Raw genomic sequence first — 26,018 nt, 5'->3', positions numbered from 1 at the left:
ATAAAGACATAAAATATTTCTATTCCAGATAAATGCTGTTCTGCTGAACTTTCTATTCATCAACCTGAAAAACCTGAAAAAAATTCTACACAGCTGTTTTCAACATAATAATAATGTTTTTTGGAGCAGCAAATCAGAATTAATTCTTAAGGATCATGTAACTGGAGTAATGATGCTAAAAATTAAGCTTTGACATCACAGGAATAAATTGCATTTTAAAATATATTCAAATAGAAAAAGTTATTTTAATAAGTAAAATTTATCAATTTTTTTATTTTTTTTTGCTATAGTTTAGATCAAATAAATGCAGGCTTGGTGAGCAGAAGAGACTTTATAAATCATAAAAAATCGTACTGTTCAATAACTTTTGACTGGTAGTGTATTTAGCCAATAATGTAAAAAATCAGTTAAAAAATTAATTTTTATAGTCTTTACCGCTAAAAGTATGTTCCTTTTTTACAATGTAATTAAATAAATTACTATATTTATTTGAATGTTATGATGTGACTTGAAATCTCAAGAAGTATAATGGGTTCAATATTATATATTTGTAGCAAATATAATATTTGCTAAATATAAATATAAGCATTGTATGGGTCCAAATGATTAATTTTTCTTTTATGCTAAAAGCATTAGGATTTTAAGTAAAGATCATGTTCCATGGAGACATTTTGTAAATTTCCTACAGTAAATATATCAAAATGTAATTTTTTATTAGTAATATGCATAGCTAAGAGCTTCATTTGGACAACTTTAAAAGTGATTTTCTCAATATTTAGATTTTTTTGCACCCTTAAGATTCCAGATTTTCAAACAGCGGTATCTCGGACAAATATTGTCCTATCCTAACAAACCATACATCAATGGAAAGATTATTTATTCAGCCTTCAGTAAAAAAATGTGACTTATGACTGGTTCTATAGTCCAGGGTCACAATTGGGAAAAGCCCTGATCCAACTGTAACTTGCTCAGAGATTTCTTCCAGGAGAGGAGACTGTAGAGGGCGATATAAACCTCAACTATACCAATTAATGACGCGGAGGAGGAAAGAGGCAGGCCAAACCAGGAGATGCTTTTGTGTGCATCTACAACGTTGACACACTTCAGAAACCACGTTTCTGTGAGTCAGAGCGGACTCTACGCACGGTACCACCGTACATCAGCCGAGCCCAGTTTGACGGACCTGAGCAGGTCATTTCCACACGCTATAGAGCAAAACAAAGCATCTGGCTTTGTTTGACAATAGGAAGCGATGTCAGGGTTAAAGAAACGGAGTTCTAATACATCTGCGGACCGGGATGAAGACGACAAGCAGGTGACGGAGAAGATGCTCTCCAGCCGAGGTGGGAATGGCAACATGAGCCGACCAGGAGACGGCACGCCTGAAAGCCCGACCGCAAATATTACCTCAGCGGATGGAGAAGAGACAGTCGAGCTGAAAAGAACTATAACTCTCGTAAACGGCGTGGCCATCATTGTAGGCACCATTATTGGCTCTGGCATCTTCGTAACTCCGACCGGAGTGGTGAAAGAAGCCGGTTCAGTCGGGTTGTCACTGGTCGTGTGGGCTGTATGCGGCGTCTTCTCCACTATAGGCGCTCTGTGCTATGCCGAACTGGGGACCACCATCACCAAATCTGGGGGTGACTACGCTTACATCCTTGAAGTTTACGGCTCCCTACCTGCCTTTCTGAAACTCTGGATCGAGCTTCTCATCATCAGGCCGTCCTCGCAGTATATTGTCGCCTATGTTTTCGCTACCTACCTCCTGAAGCCAATCTTTCCCTTCTGTCCTGTCCCTGAAACAGGGGCTAAGCTGGTCGCCTGCCTGTGTATCTGTAAGTAACCTGTTAACATTACCTACCTCGTTAGGTCACATAAAAGTTCGTTTGACTTATTTATTTCACTAATAAACTACATGACTGAGAGCTTAACTCACTCTTTATCACAAATCTCCTCAGTTCAACAGTTTACCTCAACTGTCATTTCGCTTGACGTTGGCGCGCTTCATCTTCTCAGCGTCCTCATGTACAACATATTTCTGACAAAACTCGACCAGATTACAAATATAAACGATTTTAGTGGAAAAAATGATAGAAAATGCGTAATTAGAGGCAGACACGCCATGTGTTGACACTGCTACGGCGTGTGTAGCCTGTAGGTGGAACATAGTTATGTTGAAAAGCTGCAGCCAGATTTCATCATCTAGTCTAGTGAGTGAATGATGTAGGAAGTGGCACGCGCCTACATCACCCTGGCGGGTTTTATGCAAATTAATTGCATTGCTAGTGATATTTATACACCATTTTTTATTATAAATGAATATTTTGAGAGAAAATGCAAATCTGTTTGTTTCCTCCAGCATGGAAATAAAAAGATTGTTCACTGTTATAATCATGCTACTAACTAACTACATTCTCTTTTTTATGTTTTGCCTTAAATTGTGTTTCTTGCGGTAAGAGCACCAAAAGGAGGACCAAATAGGAGTTAATGAATGCGCTACAATTACAGATCTTTGACATGCATGCTCATGGCAATATGTTTATGTGATTTGCCATGGCAGTCATGCGAGCAATGCAACCCTCCCGCAGGTTTAAACCAGCCAGGATTAGCAGAATTAGCTCAAGCCCTAATTACCAATTGGCCAACAAATTAAAACCCATATTTCTCTCTTTGTCTCCTCATTCTTTCTCTCCTCCTCCTTTTCTAGTTAGGCCAGATGAATGCTTGATTGGTGTACAGGAATGCATATTCTTTGTGGTTGTGTTGGAGTGAATACACAGCACCCACTATCCATTGTAATCCCGCCCTGTTAGCGCCCTGTAATCCTTCTATAAGAACTCACATGACGAGACAGAAAGGGCGGCAAAGATGACCATTACAGGTTACAGGATTTACAACACTAATACCAACATTTACATTGATGCAAACACAGAGTTCAGCCCACAGACAGTATTTAGGTCTGTTGGCATAGTAGCTAGCCACTGTTCCCCTGACCCATTTTCTCATGTGTTTTAAGGTTATGATTGAAAAGGGACAACAGGATTGGTTCATTGCATGAAATTACGCTGTGTATCCATGGGAGAGGCCCCCTGAGTGGGACCATGCTCCTGCTGTAGGAAAGCTCAGGGAGGAACCTCTGTCTCATGATCTCTGGTCTATTAAGAATGAGAACTGCAATGCCCGACAGAGCAATACAACATTGTGTGAATGTGTTCTTGCATGAGGGGACCGAGACCCTACTGTCCTGCCCGATACAGACCCCCTTTTGTACTTTAGGGGCACACAAAGGCCGTTTGGTTTGCCTCTCTGTTTGGTGCCCAGACCGATTTACAGCTAATTCTGCTTTGATGTATTGGTTAGTTAATCACATTTAATAGGGAGCCTGAAGGCTAAGGTGGTAGGAGCTCATGATTTTTATTATTCCCTCAAAATCTGTTTACCAGTGTTTGGTCAGTGAACTTTCAAGTTTCAGGCTGGCTGTCCCACTTATACCTGCTCATTTTATTTTCGTACATCCATCATTTTTACAAATGTTTGGTTGCTCAATGTCTTGGCTGTAGGCAGGGAAACACACACATAACTACGGACAATTTCCAGTTCACTTGTGCTCTTTGGGTTGTGTTTTTTTTTTTTTTTTTTTTTTGCGTTTTTGAACAGTAAGATTTTAAATGTTTTTAAAGAAGTCATCAAACCTGCAAAAACAGTATTTTTCTACTTAAAGTAACAATTTTCTTTTTGAATATATTTTAAAATGTAAAATTTATTCCTGGGATTTCAAAGCTGAATTTTTGGCATCACTACTTTGGCATCAGTCACATGATCCTTCAGAAATCATTCTAATATTCTGATTCACTGCTCAAAAACCATTTTTTTTTCAGGTTTCTTTGATGAATAGACAGTTCAAAAGAACAGTATTTATTTAGTATTTAAATCTTTTTCTAACATTATAAATGTCTTTATCATCACTTTTGATCAATTTAAAGCATCTTTGCTAAATAAAAGTATTTATTTTTTATAACTTATTCCCCCAAAATTATACTGACTCAATGCTTTTGAATGGTATAGTGCATAATGTTACAAAAGTTTTTGAATTTCAGATGAATTGTAATCTTTGTATCTTTCTATTCATCAAAGAATTCTGAAAAAATGTACTCAACTGTTTTAAATATTGATAATAATAATAAACATAATTCTTGAACAGCAAATCAGCATATTAGAATGATTTCTGAAGGATCGTGTGACACTGAAGACTGGAGTAATGATGCTGAAAATTTAGCTTTGATCACAGAAATAAATTGCATTGTACAATATATTTAAATAGAAAACAGTTCTTTTAAATAGTAAAAATATTTCACAATATTACTGCTTTTGCTGTATTTTGGATCAAATAAATGCAGGCCTGGTGAGCAGAAGAGAATCTTACTGTTCAAAAACTTTTGACTGGTAGTTTTGAGCTGTTTAAAAATGTAAATAAATAACTACATTTTTATTCATCATTTTTATTATATATTTTTTTAAATTAGATTAGTCCCCCCAAATTGCCCACATTGTGTAACATAGCCATCCAGTCAGCAGGATTTTTTTCTAATTGCATTGAAACAGTTGAAAAATTGCGAAGTAAGTGTATTGAATAAGTAGGGCAAGACATTTGCGTATGATTAAGGTAATAATTATCTGCAGACCCACCCTGTAATACAATCAAACCCCATTAGGCACATTATTATGTGCTGTAGTATATTATATACCAAATCGTTTGAACCTACATGTTCAGGATCGAACAGAGAGTTCTTTCACCGAAGTGTATTTGATGTCTGTTTTTCCATTCAACCCTAATACGTTTTGGCAACCATGCTGTTTCATTTCAAAAAGTAGCGCACCACATCATGCTGCCACGTGTATAGCTTAAATGTAAACAGCACTTTGCAGAGTTAAAGTGTGGTTGACAAATTCTAGCCTAATTAGTTTACCAAGTATTTAGGTTAACTTTCTCTGAGCCTGTGTTGTGAAAGACTAAAAATAAGTGCCTGTCGTTCTGTTTTTCCCTCCATCTTTCCCTATAGTGTTGTTGACCTCTATCAACTGCTACAGCGTGAAGGCTGCCACAAGGGTTCAAGATGCTTTTGCCGCTGCTAAGCTACTTGCCCTGGGCCTCATCATCATTATTGGCTTTGTGGAGATCGGCAAAGGTGGGTAACACACAAATACTTCCAAACAAATAGGTATCTAAACAAGTGCTGAGGAATGAATGGAAAACATGAAAATGCAGTTTTGGTTAATGATGGTGTAACAGAAACCACATGAACCCATATGAATAGTATATTCAGGCAGAGGGATTGCATATATGTTTTCTGGAATGAATAAAGATTTGTATGGTCTTAGGTCGGTCTTGGCCTTGGTGTATGTTTGTTTTTGCTATGGACACCATGTACCGCTCCAACAGTTTTCATTACAATGTTGCTTTACGGCCTCTCAGCTAGGTGAAAAGTGTCTACGAGCTACATAAAGTTTGAGACCAACATCAGCCCCATGCAAAAAATGACTTTTTCTATTAATAGGGAGCAAATTGGTGCCCCATTACTTTGTTTGAAGCAATGAAGGCACAGTTAATAGATAAACTATAAGCAAAAAAAATATGAAAAACATCAGATGTGACCCTGGACCACAGAATCAGTTGTAAGTAGCAGCAGGAATATTTGTAGCAATAGCCAACCAATACATTGTATGGGGCAAAATTATCGATTTTTTCTTTTATGCCAAAAATCATTAGGATATTAAGTAAAGATCATGTTCTAGAAAAATATTTTGTGAATGTCCTACCGTAAAAATATTAAAACTTAATTATTGATTAGTAATATGCTAATATTAGTAATATGGCCTTTTTTTTTTGCATCCTTACATTTCAGATTTTCAAATAGTTTTTCAAATATTATTCTTTCCTAACAAACCATACATCAATGGAAAGCTTATTTATTCAGCTTTCAGGTGGTGTATAAAGCTATTTTGTGGTCCAAGGTCACAAATATATTGATAGATTAGTAATATGCATTGCTAAGAACTTGATTTGGACAACTTTAAAAGCCATTTTCTTAATATTTTGATTTTCACCCTTAGATTCTAGGTTTTCAAATAGCTGTATCTCGGCCAAATATTGTCCTAAGAAATCATACACCAATGGAAAGCTTATTGATTCAGTATTATTTATATATGAATAAAAAATAGCCCCCTATGACTGGTTTCGTTGTTCAAGGTCACAAATATCCTACCTCAGTGGTTCTGGAACAATTAAAATCATGCAAAATATGATCATTTTGAAGACAAGTAAAGATTACATAATCTTAAATGTTGGATTGTATTTCTGAGCCATTTGACCCTCTTACTAAGTAAAATGATAAAATAAATTAGCTTATCTTTATATATAATAATTACAATTTTCATTTATTTATATTAAATATATATTTGTCATTAACTACCAACCAACAATTGATCCCAAACTAGCTGTAAGCTTACTTACAATTTTTAACTTATATATTTATATTTTGATTTTTATATTCAATTTACTGAATATATATATATATATATAACATTTATTAGCAGTCTTGAATGCCAGTTGATATGGTGGTACTCCATCTCTTTTAGGACTCTTTTTGGACTCAGGTTTAGGCCTCATAATGGCAATATCTAATTGCAGTTGTATAGTTGTGCCGAATTGTAGACCTTCTGAATGTGCAGCCAAAAGAGCAGCTCTGACTGTTAGTTACTGAGACACTAAAGCACTGACAGCAATAGTCTAGAGAAAGAGTGAGCAAACAAAAAGAAAGAGCAGTTCAGAGATTTGTAGTACGAGCTGGCAGACCTTGTTTCCAAGACTTGACATGAACTACAGTAGTTGTTTAGATAGTCACAATCACCAACTGGCATTAACATCAGTGGTTTCATGGAGAGTAACATTTACATGTATGCATGCAGCAGATGCGATTTAGAGTGCACTGTTTCTTTAATAACATTTTTGGTTTGGTTTCTCATTAGCTTGCTGGTTTAACCGCATAAAATCAGAAAGGAAAAAGAGGATTTCACAGTCTGAGATGCAGATTAACAAAGGTTCATTTACTTGGTGCCTTTTACCAGTTTGCGTACTGCACAAACTAAGACCTGAAGCTGGTATCACTGACTCAGCATTGTCAGTAAGCTTTACTAAGACAGATAATTAAAGTGAATTATTAGGTGATCTTTTCTTCTTTTATCTCCAATCCACCCACTTTCACTGCCCACATAAGTGGACGTGTAGTGACAGAGAGCAAGGTAGTTTCTGAAAGAAAGGAAAATTGAAAAATGATGCCATGCCGCTTTTTGATTATTGAATATTGGCGCCAGAACTGTAGGGCACGTCTCTTTTAATTAGCCTGCCTCACCCAAATTTTGACACAACTGCCAGATTTTGGCCTTGCCTTTGGGTGTGGATTTCTTTGTGTGGTTATGTCTCAAACTTAACCTTTAGTTGATGAGGTTGCCACATGTACATTTGTCACGGAAGAGAGGTGCTTCACCAGGATGCTTCTAAAGCAGCATTGTTCAAAAGTTCAAATAGTTGAACTACCGTTCAAAAGTTTGTGGTTGGTAATATTTGAAAAATGTTTTTGAAAGAAGTCCCTTATGCACACTAAGTCTGCATTTATTTGACTAAAATGACTAAATTTATAGTTTCATTACTCCAGTCTTCAGTGTCACATGATCCTTTAGAAATCATTCTAATATGCTGATTTGCTGTTCAAGAAAAAAATCGTATTATTGTGCTGCTTAATGTTTGTCGTTTTTAAGATTCTTTAAAGTGTGGAAAGTAAAAAAAACGGCATTTATTTGCTTTTATTATTACTATCAACGACATCCCAGAATGCACTGCGGCAAACTTAGTGAAAAAGAAAATCCAAAATGGCGGATGAGGCAATAATAAAAAATATACATTTAAAATTGGCTAATTTGTTCGGTAATAGTATTTTAGCTGATATATGTATTAGGGCTGTCACGATTCCTCGATTCAATCCGAGTGCTTGATTTAAAAAAAAAATCCTCGATTGCATTTTGCCCATGTCAGGTAATCAGCAAAATATCGGAAATGGTGCATTCCACGAACAAGAATCCATGAAACCACTATTAGACTCTTTTCCAAGGCAGTATTATATATTAAACCCATTTAAAAATCATAATAAAGCAACATGCTTTGATTCATTGTAATAAATATATCCGATGCCGGTGTAATATATGCGTTTTAATTATTTACATGCATGTATGTTACTGCTGTTAATGCTGCTCTGCACAAACAGTTATTATTTGTAGCATCTCAAACTTCATCTCTGCATATTGCTGTGAGTTTGGGTTTATTATAACATTCATCTGGGACCGCAATGTGCGGCATTTCATCATCACTTACGCAAACACAGGAGAATATATCAATATCTTTCTTAATAAGCTAACTGTTCATCGCAAATTCAGAATAACAGTTTAAACCCTCACTCAGTGTTTACACATTTTGATGTCCACATATTCAAGACATGACAGTGGCTGTAGCATATATGTCGTAAAGAAATTGGCAAATATTAAAGATTAAGTGGACATTTGAATTAGATGTTGTTTAGTCAATATTAAACAAGGATTAGATTGCGCAGTAAAGTGTAAAAACAATCGTCAGGCCATTGGCGTCCTCTGCAGGCATTTGTTATAATACATAATGTACATTAACTCTATTGTTTATGATATATTATGTATTTTATCAGTTTTGTTTAAAAAAAACACATGATTGCTTGCTTTTTACACTTTAAGTAATTATTATTTACTCATTGCTATTATATATGTATTTTATTTTGTCTATTTTTTATTACCACAAAAAAATGTATTCTAATTGTCTGATTACTCGATTAATTGTCAGAATAATCGCCAGATTAATCAACAGATTACTCAATCCCCAAAATAATTGTTAGCGACAGCCCTAATATTTATATACTTTAATGTTTAGTATTTCTAAACAACGATTAATCGCATAAAAAATAAAAGGTTTTATATACATATGTGTGTGCACTGTGTATATTTATTATGTACATATAAATTTACACACATGCATGTGTATATTTATTATATTTATATTATATAAACAAAAACTTTTATTTTGGATGCGATTAATCACGATTAATCATTTGAACAGCACTAATGTTTAGATTTTGTTTTTCAGTTGTGCTTTACGAGTATTGCATCTCCTGGAAAGCTAGTATTTATGAGTTATAAAGTTGTATTTGTAATGCCAGGTGCATTCAAGTCCAAAATAAAAGTTTTTGTATACATAATATATGTGTGTGTACTGTGTATATTTATTATGTATATATAAATTCACACACATGCATGTATATATTTATTATATTTATGTTATGTAAACAAAAACTTTTATCTGGGATGCGATTAATCGCGATTAATCGCTGTCGAGCAATACTAAACATTATAGTACATAAATATTAGGGCTGTCACTAATGATTAATTTGGGAAATGAGTAATCTGTCGATTATTCTGATGATTAATCTTTTATTTTGAATGTGATTAAGCGTGAATAATAATTTGAACAGCACTAATGATTTTGTTTTTCAGTTGTGCTTTATGAGTATTGCATCTCCTAGGATGTTAGTATTTATGTAGTTATGTAGTTATGTACCTTTTCTACAAAATGTTTAAACAACTTCTACAAAATGATGAATAAAGAATATGTATCAGGTGTTTTTGCTTTTTTAGGTTTTTATTTAACTTATGAAGGTGCTGTAAATTTAATCAGTATACATTGTATCGAAATTGCACAATATCATATTTCGTATGTGCAACTTTTTATTGTAAATGAAAAAAAAACCCATTCAACAAATTTACCATCAATATCAAGATTCTGCATCTACTGCGTAACCCGTGGTTTCTCGCTAAGACGCCCACAACTCTGAAACTCAGAGTTTCCCAATCGTAATAACGACATTGTGGTGGCATTCACGTTCAACTCATAAATATGATCTTTCTGACATGACTTAAACAAGCCAAAACTCTATTTAAAGCAGTTGTGAGTTAAGTTGATTCTCCTCTTCTGAGGTGGACTCTGTCATTTATGACTTTCAGTTTTAGTTAGAATGCCTCGTTGTTGTCTATATTGTCTGAAGACAGCAAGGCAGCTGGCTAGCTGTCGGGTGTTTTTGTGTGCGAGCTAGATAAGCGAATACAACGTGATTGTGAAAAAAAACGAGGCCAGATAATGATGGCTGTAAATTTGAACCGCAGAGAGACACACCCTCCCTGTCCTGAGAGACGTCTGGTAAAATGTCCTCAGATATATCCTGTATCTCGCTTTTAAAAAGCTGTGAAATGTACAGCGTCTTCTTCTGTGACATTTCCTCTCTCTACGTCAGTCTCTGTGCACAAAGTAGCTTCTGTTTGATGGCGAAATAGACTCATCTCATTTAGAAGGCCAGAAAAGGTCTCAGTGTGTATCTTAGCACTTGTGTTTGTTTTGAGAAAGCCACTACTGCTTAATTCCAGTTCATTCAGCCGTTGCTAAAACGTAGCATGCAACAGAACACCACATGGTTAATCAACCATCTTGAGCTCCACCCACACAGAGACAGTGAGACTCTGCCCACTTATTAGCATAAGAAGTTTTTATGTTTTGGTCGTTTTGCCACTGTATTGGTGGTTATTGCTACTATTTGAGAGCTGACAAAAAATGAAAGGAGGAAACAAAAATGATGATGCCAAATAAAAGGTCATAATGGAAACACAACACGAAGCCAGCGTGACTAAAGCACTACTTTTAAGGTTGTGCAACACTTCCTTTATTTTAAATTAAAAACAGTTTTTTTTTTTGTCTGTATTATTTGTTTTAAGGGTGCTCAAGCTGCTAATAAAACATTTCTTAATGTTATCAAAAGAACAGCATTTAGTTGAAATAAAAATATATTTAGAAACATTACAAATGTCTTTTCTGTCACCCTTGATCAATATACACTACCAGTCAAAAGTTTTTGAACAGTAAGATTTTTAATGTTTTTAAAGAAGTATCTTCTGCTCACCAAGCCTGCATTATTTGATCCAGCAAAAGCAGTACAATTTTGAAATTTAAAATAACTGTTTTATATTTGAATATATTTTAAAATGTAATTTATTCTGGTGATCAAAGCTAAATTTTCAGCATCATTACTCCAGTCTTGCTGCTCGATAAACATTTATTTTATTAATTATAATAAATTAATATTAACAATATTTAAAACTGCTTTTTCAGGATTCTTTAATGAATAGGATCAAAAGATTAAAAATTAAAAAAAAAATTATACACTATGCCATTCAAAAGCTTAGATTTTTTTTTGGGGGGGGGGGGGGGGGGTTATAGAAATTATTATTATTTTTTTAGATAAATGCTGTTTTTCCCAACTTTCTATTCATCAATGAAACCTGAAAAAATTCTACTGCTGTGTTCAACATAATAATAATATTTAATGTTTCTTGAACAGCAGGTCTGAATATCAAAATGATTTCTGAAGGATCATGTGAGATAAAAATTCAGCTCTGAAATCACAGGAATAAATTACATTTTAAAGTATATTCAAATAGAGAATGATTTTAAATAGTAAAATATTTCAAAATTGCACTGTTTTTGCTGTACTTTGGATCAAAATATAAATGCAGGCTTGGTGAGCAGAAGAGACTTCTTTAAAAAACAATAAAAATCTTACTGTTCAAAAACTTTTGACTGGTAGTGTATAATAAATATACAATAGATTATTAAATTAAACATTTAAAATAATAATAATAATAATAATTGACCAAGACCAGAAAACAGCATTTATTACTGTATTTTACCTCAAAATGTCAGGGTCAGCTATGCCAAAGCATTTGTTTGATACTAGAATATGACAATACACTTTTCCAGTATGTCAGTGCAAAAGTCCATTTGACCAGATGCCATAGTTTTCCTCTCTATCTCTCAGATGACTTTATTTGTCCATTAAGCTGTCTGGATTGATGTGACAACGGTTACACAACTGATGCGAGACGCTCAAATTACTCGCCTTCACAAACTGCGCGTTTGTCTATTACAAAAGTGTGTTTTTGAGATAGTGTGTTGTTTTTAGGAACTCTTCAGATTGAATCTAGGCTATGTAAGCTGAGATCTGCTGTCGAAGCGTTTCTCTCGGACAGAGATCGGGGTCCTCTAGGCTGGCGTATAGTTCTGTGAAGCCCAGGTCTGAGCCTGTAATACTCAAGTTTATACAAAGAGTTTATACAGGCTTTCAGTCTGCGGCTGACTGCCTTGGGCATACACACACACACACACACACACACACACACACACACACACATGTTGGGTTTACATGTTTTATGGGGACATTCCATAGACGTAATGGTTTTTATACTGTACAAACCGTACTTTCTATCGCCCTACACCTACCCTACACCTAAACCTAGCCCTCACAGGAGATTGTGCACACTTTTACTTCATCAAAAAAACTCATTGTGCATGATTTATAAGCCTGTTTCCTCATGGGGACCTGAGAAATGTCCCCACAAGGTCAAAATCTACTGGTATTCCTATCCTTGTGGGGACATTTGGTCCCCACAACGTGATGAATACCAGGTGCACACACACACACACACACACACACACACACACACACACACACACACACTTACTTTGTCTGTCGTGTCATGTGACCAGGCGGTGGTGGCTTTTATCGATCAGACTGATTCACATGAGCTTGCCTTGGGCTGCAATCATTTTTACACTGAACATGTTCACAGATCCCCTAAGCAGGGTTCATGGAGGCGGATTCCAACTTTAAATGACTTTTAGTCTCAATTTGTTGCCACAGGACAATTAATTTAATAACACTTACACGCCAATATCAGCTAATGCAATAGCTAACATGAAAAAAAAAACTTACATAAGAAAAATATACTTTTAAATCATTAAGTAATCTGAATAATGTAAATTTCTACATATAACAACATATTTGTATAACTGTGTTTATTAAAAATAAATAAATGAAATAACGAAAACAAGGTGCATTTATTTGATCAAAAATACAGTAAAAACAGCAATGATGTGAAATATTATTACAATTAAAAATAAAATGTTTACATTAGTATATTTTTTTGCTGTCAACTCAATGAATCAAAATAAAGTTTGTTTATATATACAGTCAAGCCCGATATTATTCATACCCCTGGGAAATTCTGACTTTAAGTTACTTTTATTCAACCAGCAAGTTGGGCTTCTCCCAAAAGATAATAAGACGACAAACAAAAGGCATCATTGTGGAAAAAAATATTTCTCAGCTTTTATTTACATTTGAACAAAACGTTGCATGTCCAGAATTATTCATACCCTTTGCAAACTGTCACAGTCTATGGGAAAATCCAAAGTTCTATACCATTGCAAATAGTCCAAGCTGTTCTAAAGCATCCTAATTACCCTGATTTATTGGGAACAGCTGTTTTAATCAACTCAACAGGTGAAAAACAGAAGCTCTCTGCTGTTGGTTTGTGGACAGTCATGGCTAAGACAAAGGAGCTCACTGAGGACCTGTGGCTGGGCATTGTGGCTGCTCACAAGTCAGAAAAGGACTATAAGACTGTATCTAAATGTTTTGAAGCTCCAGTGGCTACAGTGCAAAGTATTATTAAAAAATACAAGACGTTCCGCACTGTGAAAAATCTCAGAGGACGTGGTCGGAAGCCAAAAGTGACACCTGTGCTGGCAAGGAGGATAGTGAGAGAGGTAAAAAAGATCCAAAGATCACCACCAAGGCCATCCTGATGTATCTGGACTCTGCTGGTGGCAACATCTCAAGTCAGAAAGTATGCCAGGGGTATAAATAATTTCGGGCTTGACTGTATATATATTGAAAGAATGGCAACATATCATATATTATGTGTCATATAATTCCCAATTGCTTAAGTTAGGAGTAAACAAAGAGAAACGTGATACTGAATGTCCATTTTTAGATTTAAGAAGGTTCTGCTTATGTGCTTTACTTTCTGGTCGTTAAGGTCATTAAACCTTGAAAATATGCAAATTAGGACATTAAATCAATTGATGCTATTGTGTTAAAGAGCTGCTGAGGAATGAAAGAACAAACAGAGAGAGCAACACGGGAGACTATTTTATATTAAACACGTGGTGATTCACAAATTATTTTGAGAGAAGCCAAGCTGCAAGTTACTTCTTATTGTTATCAGTATCAATTTCTTCAAACCTGTTAAACTAGTTTTTTTGTCTACACCTGCACGTTTGTTGCTAAACTACAAGGCTTGTAAGACTGCTGGGCCAATCCTTTAAAGTGGCAACATTTCCTAACCATAAATTGAACCCTTACGGCGTCTTCTGTCAGGAAAGCCCTCGCCGCTCTTCATCCCGCAGGCATTGGAGAGATGGATGTACGTAGAGGCTTGATCTCCCCCGGCTTTCTCACGGGAGAGATTGAGAACGGCCCCAGTCTGAAACAACACTATGCTCATCTGTTGATCCAGTGGGAAATTCACGAGCTTCAGCTGTTCAAGAATGTGCAAACTTTACATTTTCTCTTTAGTTCTTGTGTTCCCATTACTCTGATGATCAGACATCTGCGACCTTGTCCCTCAGGCACCGACCTACTACCCACAACTAGGCCTTGAGAATGTCAGCATGATGATTTTCGAAAACTCATTGTATTATGATAGCAGGAAACAGTCGTCCACCTTGAAAGTTTACCATGTAAACTCGTTTGTTCCTCTCGTGGGAAAATATTGTGGGAATTACAAAGTACTCCCCGGATGTTATGACTTGTATAGGTTGTTGTTATTACGTAATGTTCCTGATAGTTTCCAACAGCATTGTAATCTCATGTTTCGCGCTGATTGTTTGTGTTGCAGGTGATACTACTGAGCTTCTGCCTGCAAATTCGTTCAAAGGAAGCAATTCAGACTTTGGCAACATCGGATTGGCTCTTTACAGTGGGCTGTTTGCTTATGGAGGATGGTAAGACTAGTTTTTGGTGGAACTAGGTCAACAAAAATTTACAGACAATGTACTCACCTCCTTGTCATCCAAGATGTTCATGTCTTTCTTTCTTCAGTCATAAGGAAATTATATTTTTTGAGGAAAAAATTTCAGGATTTCTCTCCATATAATGGACTTCTATGGTGCCCCCGAGTTTGAACTTTCAAAATGCAGCTTCAAATGGCTCTAAACGATCACAGCCGAGGAAAGAAGGGTCTTATCTAGCAAAACGATGGGTTATTTTCTAAAAGAAATTACAATTGATGTACTTTTTAACCTCAAATGCTCGTCTTGTTTAGCTCTGTGTGTACTCTGTGTAGAGGTTAAAAAGTATATAAATTGTAAATGTTTTTAGAAAATAACCAATCGCTTCGCTAGATAAGACCCTTCTTCTTTGGCTGGGATCATTTAGAGCCCTTTGAAGCTGCATTTGAAGCTGCATTTTGGACGTTCAAACTCTGGGGCACCATAGAAGTCCATTATATGGAGAGAAATCCTGAAATGTTTTCCTCAAAAAACATCATTTCTTTACAACTAAAGAAAGAAAGACATTAACATCTTGGATGACAAGGGGGTGACAAGTGAATAAAGATAAGGGAAATCACAAATCAAATGTGAACCAAGATATCTTTTACATGTAAATCATTTGTTTTTGTCTTAAACAGCCATGATTACAACAATATGTCATTGGTCCAAAATCCCATTCCATGGAACATAATATATTAGTTGTTTTAATAACGTCGCAGTGTTTGCACTTTTCATGGAAATCAACTGAATGATTGTCTTATGGTTTGCATATTCTGTTGGTGCAGAAGGAAGCATTATAATATCCACAAAAGTTAACACATATTCCCTTATTAAAATTGAAACTATTTGTCGGCCATTCCGTAAATTGCTTGTTTCATTTCTCTGTATTTTTTACTTACACATGTGACCCTGGACCACAAAACCAGTCTTAAGTAGAACGGGTATATTTGTAGCAATAGCCAACAATACATTGTATGGGTCAAAATTAACAATTTTTCTTTTATGCCAGTTGCCAAAAATCATTAGGATATTAAGTAAAGATCATGTTCCATGAAGATATTTAGAAAATTTCTTACCGTAAATATATCAAAACTTAATTTTTGATTAATAATATGCACGGCTAAGGACTTTGAATAACTTCAAAAGTGATTTCTTCAATAATTTAATTTCTTTGCACCCTCAGATTCCATATATTATTCCATCAGATGATGTATAAATCTCAATTGCAAAAAATTGACCCTTATGACTGGTTTTGTGGTCCAGAGTCACATATTATTATAGTTTCTTTTCTCATTTTCTCTCTTCTTCATTTTTGGTCTTCAGCAGTTGAACTTGTAGGACAGGATGTCTTTAAATTATTTAAATCTTCTTGTTTACTTTTTTCTTTTTTAACAGGAATTATTTGAATTTTGTCACAGAGGAGATGATCGAGCCATACAAGTAAGTTAATCTTACCTTATTTTAACTTGTATTACAGTATAATTATATATTGACACTTTTTTATTGTATGTATTTTACATTTAGCTTAGGTACATTTTATTTATTTATTATTGTAAGTGGGAAAATTATATTTTTTCACAAGTTTCCTGTATTTTTATTCTGTTATTACTGTAAACGTTTAATAAACAAATTAAGCAAAAAAAAAGAGAATTTTTTTTTCCTTATTAAAAATATTTTTAATAAATAAAAAAAATCCTAAAGAAAAAAATATATATATTTTTACCCATACAGTCATGATTATAACTCTTTTTAATTTGTTTTATGCACCTTAGATATTTAAAGGGATAGTTCACCCAAAAATGAAAATTACCTCATGATTTACTTACCCTCAAGCCATCCTAGGTGTATATAACTTTCTCCTTTCAGACGAATAAATCTGAGATATATAAAAAAATGTCTTGGCTCTTCTAAGCTTTATAATGGCAATGAATGGCTGTTGAGATTTTGAAGCCCAAAAAAGTGCATAAATCCATCATTAAAGTGTTCCACATGGCTCTTGGGGGGCTAATAAAGGCCTTCTGAAGCGAATCGATGCATTTGTGCAAGAAAAATATCCATATTTAAACAGGGTTCCCGCGGGGTCTTAAAAAGTCTTAAAAAGTCTAAAATTTAAAAATCACAATTTAAGGCCTTAAAAAGTCTTAAATTTGCTGTTCTAGGTCTTAAATAATTTTACACAGGTCTTATTTTTCCGATGTCCATGTAACGCTACCTCTAATTCTCATTTAAATTCTCTTTTTGTTGTTTCCATGGTGTTGTAGTTCTTTATTTCACTATTCCAAATATAATTTGCTGTATTTAAACTACAAATGAGACCAACATGCAATAGCCAATCAGCTTTCTGTCATTGGCGCGAGTCTCTCTCCGATTGTACCGCAGAAGTTAAATGGATTTAACTTTTTAGCTATGAGGAAGTGCAAGTTTAGCGATACTTAGCTTGAAAAAAAAAATGAATATAGGGCTTGGCTAAGGCCAGTTGCTAACAACTGTAGATTTTTTTTCTCCCTCTGTGGAAGTTACTGCGTCTTCAGACAGAATCGCAGTAGCAGAATACAGGTCAAACTACCCTTTTCTGTACATAATGTTATCAATAATAATAATAAATATAGGTCGAGCTAGCTGACCGCCAGCATTCGAGATACTTTTAAAATGTTTTTTTTTCTTGCCCGACCGAACAAACCGCCTGATTAAAACTGAAGTGACAAAAACAACTAGCGAAGAATCGAAAGGCAAGAAAGATTCCTATTTTAATACATTCAACGTAAACAGAAATTGATAATGGATATGTGTGTATTTCTGGTCTATTTGTGACATACTTTAAAACAAATGAGCATAACAGCACTCTAAAGAAACACACTGAGGTGAAAATTTAAAATGTATAGTTTATTTATAACATGATATAGTTCAGTAACTTACCAAGTGAGCTTTTTGCTGAAAATTCTCACAATTACAAATGTTACATTAATTTTAGCTCAAAAAACAAGTAGTTAGTCAAGTAGTTACTTACATATTAGACAAAATATTTCCACTGTTTTGTTCTGTTTCACCAACGAAAATAGTTCCAAACAAGGATCGCATTCAGATATTTCTAGTGGTACTTTTATGGGGATATTTTGTGTGGAATAGTATCTGCTGATATGAAAAGTTCACTGTATATCGTAGTAATAAATTTAATTTATGACAGCCATGAAATTTTGTTTACTTTTTACGTTAAACACATTAAATATTACATGTATGCATGTAATATAATATCTAATTCCATTACAGGTTTAGGTCTTAAATTTCATATAAGGTGGTATTAAAAAGGTCTTAAAAAGTCTTAAATTTCACTTGTTCATATCTGCAGAAACCCTGTTTAAAACTTTTTTAAGCACTTGATAGGCTCCGATGAGAAGTGTTGAAAACGGAAGCGCAGAGGAGAAAGCAAAACAAAACTCCGGTCATGAATTAGAAGTACAAAACTAAGATTTGTAAAGAAAAATTTAGGAGGATTTCGATATAAGACAAAAGGAGACTGGTTTTCCTTTACTGCAAACAAAACTTGGTTATCACGAGACTAGCATCTGCTGGAGCTAGCACTAGATCTGCTGGAACAGCACTCTTTCGTGAATGCGTACGACAGTTAGCGGAAGTTAGAGATTATGGTTGATAAAGGTTTTACACCAACGCATCAAATCACTTTTGAAGGCCTTTATTAACCCCCTGGAGCCGTGTGGAGCACTTTTTATGTGAATGGATGCACTTTGTTTTACTTCAGATCTTAACAGCCTTTCATTGCTATTATAAAGCTTGAAAGAGGCAGGACATTTTTAATGTAACTCTGATTGTATTCGTCTGAAAGAAGAAAGCCGCACACAATTAGGATGGCTTGAGGGCGAGGTAATCATGGGGTAATTTTCATTTTTGGGTGAACTATCCCTTTAATTGAATTTTTGTAAATTGAAAAGCATGACGTTTTTGGGTGGGGTGGATTATGTAATGGTATATGTGCCGACGTGTTGCAGAAATCTTCCTCGGGCCATCATCATCTCCCTCCCCATTGTCACCGTTGTCTATGTGCTGACCAACCTGGCCTATTTCACCACACTGAGTCCGGAGAAAATGCTCGCATCTGAGGCTGTTGCTGTGGTGAGTGTCGCCACATAGACACATCCTATTTCATATTTAGCTTTCATATTTAGTTTCCTTTTTATTCATGTTAAATTCAAGTTACATAATGAAGGGTTTTTTTTTTAGGACTTTGGAAACTACCATCTGGGACCAATGTCTTGGATAATCCCTGTGTTTGTGGGCCTGTCCTGCTTTGGCTCTGTGAATGGCTCTCTGTTTACTTCATCTAGGTAATGCACACAAACACTAACACACACTTGTTATAAATATTCTGTGTCGCATTAATCAGATCGCTTTACTTTAAGTTGTTTATTTGATTAATCTGTCTGGTTAGTGTTGTTCTGAAGTCACCCTCCAGGCTTTTCCACTGCAAACATTGGTCAGGTTATCTTGAAATAGAACTGTTTATATCGCCGTTCAGTATCAGAACTAATGGACAAAACGTTCTCTTGCTCTTTTCCTTCAGGCTGTTCTTCGTAGGCTCCCGAGAAGGTCATCTTCCCAGTTTGTTGTCGATGATCCACCCTGATCTGCTGACCCCTCTGCCTTCACTTATATTTACGGTAGGTTTCTGAAACCAACCACATTTACTTTTTAGTCATTTAGCAGACGCTTTTTCCCAAAGCGACTTACAAATGAGGACAATGGAAGCAATCAAAATCAACAAAAGAGCAATGATATGATTTTGTTAATTTTATAATAAATAAAAAGAAAACAGATACAGTAGAATAGAAAAACAATAAAGCAAGCTAGTGTTTCAGGCCTTTCTTAATTATATAATAAATATAAAGAAAACAAATAAATAAGATGCAAAAAGAATAGAAGCTAGTGGTTTTTTTTTTTTTTTTTTTAAGAAAACAAGCAGTTAGAAAAGGAATAGAGTGCAAGTCCTAAAGTGTCAAGTTTTTTTTAAAGAATAGAAATAGAGAGTTCTAGAGTTAAAGGATTAAATAAAGTTTGTTTCAGTTTAAACTGTTATAATGTTGGAGTGGATAATATATATATTTTTTATTTTAATGGTTCAGTTTAAACAGTTATAATTTTTGAGTGAATCATTCTTTTGAATTGGTTCTTTTTTAAACATTCAATTTAAATAGTTATGATTTTGGAGTGAATCTTTTTTTTTGGAGTTGGTTCTTTTTTCAATGGTTCAATGTAAACAGTTATAATTTTGGAGTGAATCATTCTTTTGAATTGATTCTTTTTTAATGATTCAGTTTAAATAGTTATAATTTTGGAGTGTATCTTTTTTTGGAGTTGGTTCTTTTTTCAATGGTTCAATGTAACAGTTATAATTTTGGAGTGAATCATTCTTTTGAATTGATTCTTTTTTAATGATTCAGTTTAAATAGTTATAATTTTGGAGTGAATCCTTTTTATTTAGTTTTTTTTTAATTCAGTTTAAAAAGTTATAATTTTGGAGTGTATCTTTTTTTGGAGTTGGTTCTTTTTTCAATGGTTCAATGTAAACAGTTATAATTTTGGAGTGAATCATTCTTTTGAATTGATTCTTTTTTTAATGATTCAGTTTAAATAGTTATAATTTTGGAGTGAATTATTTTTATTATTCGGTTTAAATCGTTATATGATTGGAGTCAATTATTATTTATTAATTTTTTTAATGGTTCAGTTTAAACAGTTATAATTTTAGAGTGAATCACTTCAGATCTTAACAGCCTTTCATTGCTATTATAAAGCTTGAAAGAGGCAACCTGGTTCTTTTTTAATGATTCAGTTTAAAAAGTTATAATTTTGGAGTGTATCTTTTTTTGAGTTGGTTCTTTTTTAATGGTTCAGTTTAAACAGTTATAAATTTAGGGTGAATCTTTTTTTTCTTACTTTTTTAATGTTTCAGTTAAAATAGTTAGAATTTTGAAGTGAATCTTTTTTTAAAGTTTGTTTTTTAATGGTTCGATTTAAACAGTTATAATTTTGGGGTGAATTTTTTTTTTTGCATTGGTGATTTTTTAACTATTCGATTTAAATAGTTAATCATTTTTTTTAATTGGGTTATTTTTTAATGATTCAGTTTAAATAGTTTTAAATAATTCAGTTTAAAAAGTTATAATTTTGGAGTGTATCATTTGAATTTTGAAAGTTAGTTCTTTTTTTAATGGTTCAGTTTACACAGTTATAAATTTAGGGTGAATCCTTTTTTTTGTTTCGGTTAAAATAGTTCGATTTTTAAAGTGAATCTTTTTTTTTTTTTAAGTTTTTTTTTTAATGGTTCGATTTTCAACAGTAATAATTTTGGAGTGAATATTTATTTTCTGAATTGGTTCTTTTTTACCTATTCGGTTTAAATAGTTATAATTTTGGAGTTAATCATTTTTTAAATTTGGTTCTTTTTTTAATGATTCAGTTTAAATAGTTTTAAATAATTCGGTCTAAACAGTAAATATTTTGGAGTGAATCATTCTTTTTTTAATGATTCAGTTAAAATAGTTATACTTTTGGAGTGAATCTTTTTTAGTAGTTTTTTTAATTCAGTTTAAACAGTTATAATTTTAGAGTAAATGTTTTTTTAAGTGTTTTTTAATGGTTCGATGTAAACAGTTATCATTTTTGAGTGAATTTTTTTTAACTGGTTCTTTTTTACCTATTCGGTTTAAATAGTTATAATTTTGGAGTTAATAATTTTTTTTAATTTGGTTCTTTTTTTTTATGATTCAGTTTAAATAGTTTTAAATAATTCAGTTTTAAATAGTTATAATTTTGGAGTGAATCAGTTTTTTGAGTTGGTTCTTTTTTAATGGTTCGGTCTAAACAGTTAAGATTTTGGAGTGAATCATTTTTTTTTACGAGTCAGTTTAAATAGTTATACTTTTGGAGAGAATCTTTTTTTTAGTAGTTTTTTTAATTATTCAGTTCACTTTTTTTATTCGTTGTTTAAACTGTTATCATTTTGGAGTGAATCATTCTTTTGAATTGGTTCTTTTTTTAATGATTCAATTTAAATAGTTAGAATTTTGGAGTGAATTTTTGTTTTTCAAGTTAATCGGTTTAACCAGTTCAAATTTTTTGAGCAAATAATTGTTTTAGTCAGTTCCTTTTAATGAATCAGTTTAATTGGTTCCAATTTTTTGAGCAAATTGAGTGTTTTTTTTTTTTAATGAATCAGTTTAACCAGCTCAAAATAGTTTGGTAAATGATTATTTTGAGTCCGTTCTTATCAATTAATCAGTTTAGCCGGTTTTAATCTGTAAATTAATCATTATTTGGAATTGGTTATTTTAAATGAATCTTTATAAACAATTCTAATTTTTGAGCGAACGATTCTTTTAAGTCAATTGTTTTCAATGAATCAGTTTAATTGGTTCAAATTTTTGAGGAAAATTGTTCTTTGGGTGATTATTTTCTTTGATGATTCTAATTAACCAGTTCAATTTTTTTTGTAATTATTATATATATATTTTTTATAATCAGTTCTTTTCAACAAATCAGTTGAACTGGTTTTAATCTGTGAATGAACTCTTTTGAGTTGGTTCTTTTAAATGATTCCTTATAAACAGTTCTATTTTCAGTTCTGTTCGATGAATCAATTTAACTAACTAGTTCTAATTTTTTAATTTAAAAGTTAAGTCATTGTTTTGAGTTTTCAATGAATCAGTCAAACTGATTGATGAATCTGAATTATTTATTAGCAAATTAGTTTTAAAATACTTTCAAAATCTTTATCCAATAATCACAGATGACTGGAAAAATTATGAAAATTCATCAGAAGTGGTGTAAATCTATAATAATGTCCCATTTTTGAGTTGATTCACAGATCACAATGATTCCGTTTAAACCTTTTCTTTCCTTTTTCCCCACAGTGTATCATGACTCTCCTCTACGCTTTCTCCAACGACATATTCTCCGTCATCAACTTCTTCAGCTTCTTTAATTGGCTCTGCATCGCCATGGCAATCGTCGGCATGATGTGGTTACGCTACAAGAAACCTGAGTTGGAACGACCAATTAAGGTGAGCCGGGGGCGGAGCTAGTTAGCGAACACAGACAGACTGTGTGAGGGTGAACAAGGTCATACTTTCAAATGCATGAGAAGTGACCTGCCATAATATATGTGTTCGCTGTCTGAAACCGGACATAGCCAGCAACACAACGGTAACACACAGGCCCTTTTGTGTGCTTCTCTCACATCTCTCACTGCACTCAGTGGCCTCCGCTCATCTGCCGGACACAGAGGGATGTTCATCAAACTCGGTTTAGAGGCACTGGAGTGAAAGAGGCCATTTGCTTATTGCTCATAATCTTTCTCTCATTCTAGATCTCATTAGCGACAGTCCATTGTTTGGATTCATTATACTTAGTACTTAGCCTGTAATGTTGGCTTTCTCTGCCTGTAGGCACTTTACTGATTTAATTAATGAGTTTAATAGAAATTGGAATAGTAGTCCGCATTTCTCTTGCCTCCCCTGAGTCCGTTAAGTTTTAACAGACCCCCTAAAGTGCACGGTGAGTTTGGTGGGGGGCAATTAAGAACGAATGAGGGAAAGTCACGTGAGAGGAGGCGATGCCTCCATCCGATATGACTGGATATGACTGGTTATGCTCGGCTGTGATTGGTTCATGCAATAAATCCCGCCTCTTGTGCGCGTTACGCGTTCACAAATCAGTCTGAATGAACAATATAATGGTGTTACTGGCAAGACTACTTAAAATAAGGAAGTAAACAACTCACACACTTAGATATAACCACTTTGTTATGTCAAAGTAAGACTTAAAATGGTTCGATTTAAACAGTTATAATTTTGAAGTGAATAATTCTTTTGATTTGGTTATTTTTTGGAGTGAATCTTGTTTTTTTTTTTTTTTGGAGGGAATCATTTTTTTTGCATTGGTTCTTTAAACAGTTATCATTTCAGAGTGAATCATTCTTTTGAGTTGGTTCTTTTTTTAATGTTATGATTTTGGAATGAATCATTTTTTTGAGTTGGTTCTTTTTTTATGGTTCGGTTTAAACAGTTATCATTTTGGAGTGAATCAATCTTTTGAATTGTTTCTTTTTTTAATGATTTGGTTTAAATAGTTTTGAAGTGAATTTTTTTTTAATGGTCTAGTTTAAACAAAGAACCAATTTATGATTCACTCCAAAAATATAACTGTTTCAACCGAACCATTAAAAAAAGAACCCAAAAAAGAACTAAAAAAAATTTCACAAGTTTGAAATTCAGTATTACATCAAATTCACTATTTAAACTGAATCATTAAACAGTTATAATTTAGGAGTGAATAATTCTTTTGACTTGGTTCTTTTTTAATTATTCGGTTTAGATATTTATAATTTTGGAGTGAATCATTCTTTTGAGTTGGTTCTTTTTTTGGAGTGAATAATTTTTTTTTTTTTTTTTTTGCGTTGGTTCTTTTGTTAATGTTCAGAAAGTAAATGCAATGCCTCCATTCGATGATTTGATATGAGTTGTTATGTTTGGCTGTGATTGGTTTATGCAATAAATCCCGCCTCCTGTGTGCGGTCCACATTAATTCAGGGTTAATGATATAATTTTAGAGTGAATTATTTCTTTCATTTTAATCATTTTAATGTTCTAAACAATATATAAATTTAAGGGATCCTTATGTATGTCTTAAATGTAAGATAAGATGAGACAAGATATACTAGGTAAACAGAGTAGAATAGGTGATAACAATTAAATAATTCTACGGAAGTTCTTAGTCTGTGGCTATAAAAGATGTTGAGTCATGTGGAAAGTTGTTTTTTTATGGTTTGGTTTAAACAGTTATAATGTTGGAGTAAATCATTCTTTTGAATTGGTTCTTTTTTAATGATTCGATTTAAAAAAATTTTTTGAGTTGGTTCTTTTTTTTTTTTTAAGTCTAGTTTAAACAAAGAACCAATATAAAAGAATGATTTAGTCCAAAAATATAACTATTTAAACCAAACCATTTAAAAAAGAATCTATTGAATAGAATGATTCACTCCAAAATTATAACTGTTTAAACCGAACCATAAAAAACCCAACTCAAAAAGAAATGATTTACTCCAACGTTGTAACATTAACGCTGAATTAACGCAAAACGCACACAGGAGGCGGGATTTATCGCATAAACCAATCACAGCCGAACATAACCACTCATATCCAATCATCGAATGGAGGCATTGCATTTACTTTCTGAACATTAACAAAAAACCAATGCAAAAAAAAAAAAAAAAGATTCACTCCAAAAAAGAACCAAAAAAAAAAAAGATTCACTATTTAAATTGAATCATTAAACAGTTACAATTTTGGAGTGAATCATTCTTTTGACTTGGTTCTTTTTTAATGATTTGGTTTAAAAAATAAATATTTTTTAACGATAAAGATAGTTCTTTTTTTAATTATTCTGTTTAAATATTTATAATTTAGGAGTGAATCATTCTTTTTTGGAGTGAATCTTTTTTTTTTTTGCATTGGTTCTTTTGTTAATGTTGTTAACGATGCCTCCATCCGATATGATTGGATATGACTGGTTATGTTCGGCTGTGTTTGGTTCATGCAATAAATCCCGCCTCTTGTGCGCATTCCGCGTACACAAATCAGTCTGAATGAACAATATAATGGCATTAATGGCAAGACTAATTCAAAAAGGAAGTAAACAACTTACACACTTAGATATAACCACTTTGTTGCATCAAAGTAAGACTTAAAATGGCATGAAAACAGGATCTGTAAGAGTTTTTACTGAGTAATAATCAGTTAGGTGAAATTGAAAGTAAATCTCTGTGTCTGTGACCAATATTTCCTGAGCTTTGATGACCGATGATCCAAAAAATTCAAAAATACTTCAAAGTTAACTATTAAAAAGAATAGCTGAGCATAAGTTCACAAAT

General features: G+C 33.4%; 1 protein-coding gene across 1 annotated transcript in view; it reads left to right on the top strand.

Annotated features, from left to right (window-relative positions):
• The first annotated feature begins 1,065 nt into the window (after positions 1–1,065).
• The window catches only part of slc7a5 (solute carrier family 7 member 5), a 29,683-nt gene continuing 4,730 nt past the window's right edge, over positions 1,066–26,018 (top strand). Inside the window, exons 1-8 of the mRNA XM_073831385.1 lie at positions 1,066–1,838; positions 5,064–5,189; positions 14,923–15,028; positions 16,472–16,516; positions 19,081–19,204; positions 19,313–19,416; positions 19,653–19,749; positions 23,002–23,151. Coding sequence (XP_073687486.1) covers positions 1,253–1,838; positions 5,064–5,189; positions 14,923–15,028; positions 16,472–16,516; positions 19,081–19,204; positions 19,313–19,416; positions 19,653–19,749; positions 23,002–23,151 — 1,338 coding nt within the window. The 5' untranslated portion in view covers positions 1,066–1,252. The remainder of the gene's footprint in view (positions 1,839–5,063; positions 5,190–14,922; positions 15,029–16,471; positions 16,517–19,080; positions 19,205–19,312; positions 19,417–19,652; positions 19,750–23,001; positions 23,152–26,018) is intronic.

The sequence above is a fragment of the Garra rufa genome, chromosome 25 (assembly GCF_049309525.1).
Source record: "Garra rufa chromosome 25, GarRuf1.0, whole genome shotgun sequence".
In the NCBI taxonomy this organism is placed as follows: domain Eukaryota; kingdom Metazoa; phylum Chordata; class Actinopteri; order Cypriniformes; family Cyprinidae; genus Garra; species Garra rufa.
This window is presented reverse-complemented; position numbering and strand designations above follow the sequence as displayed.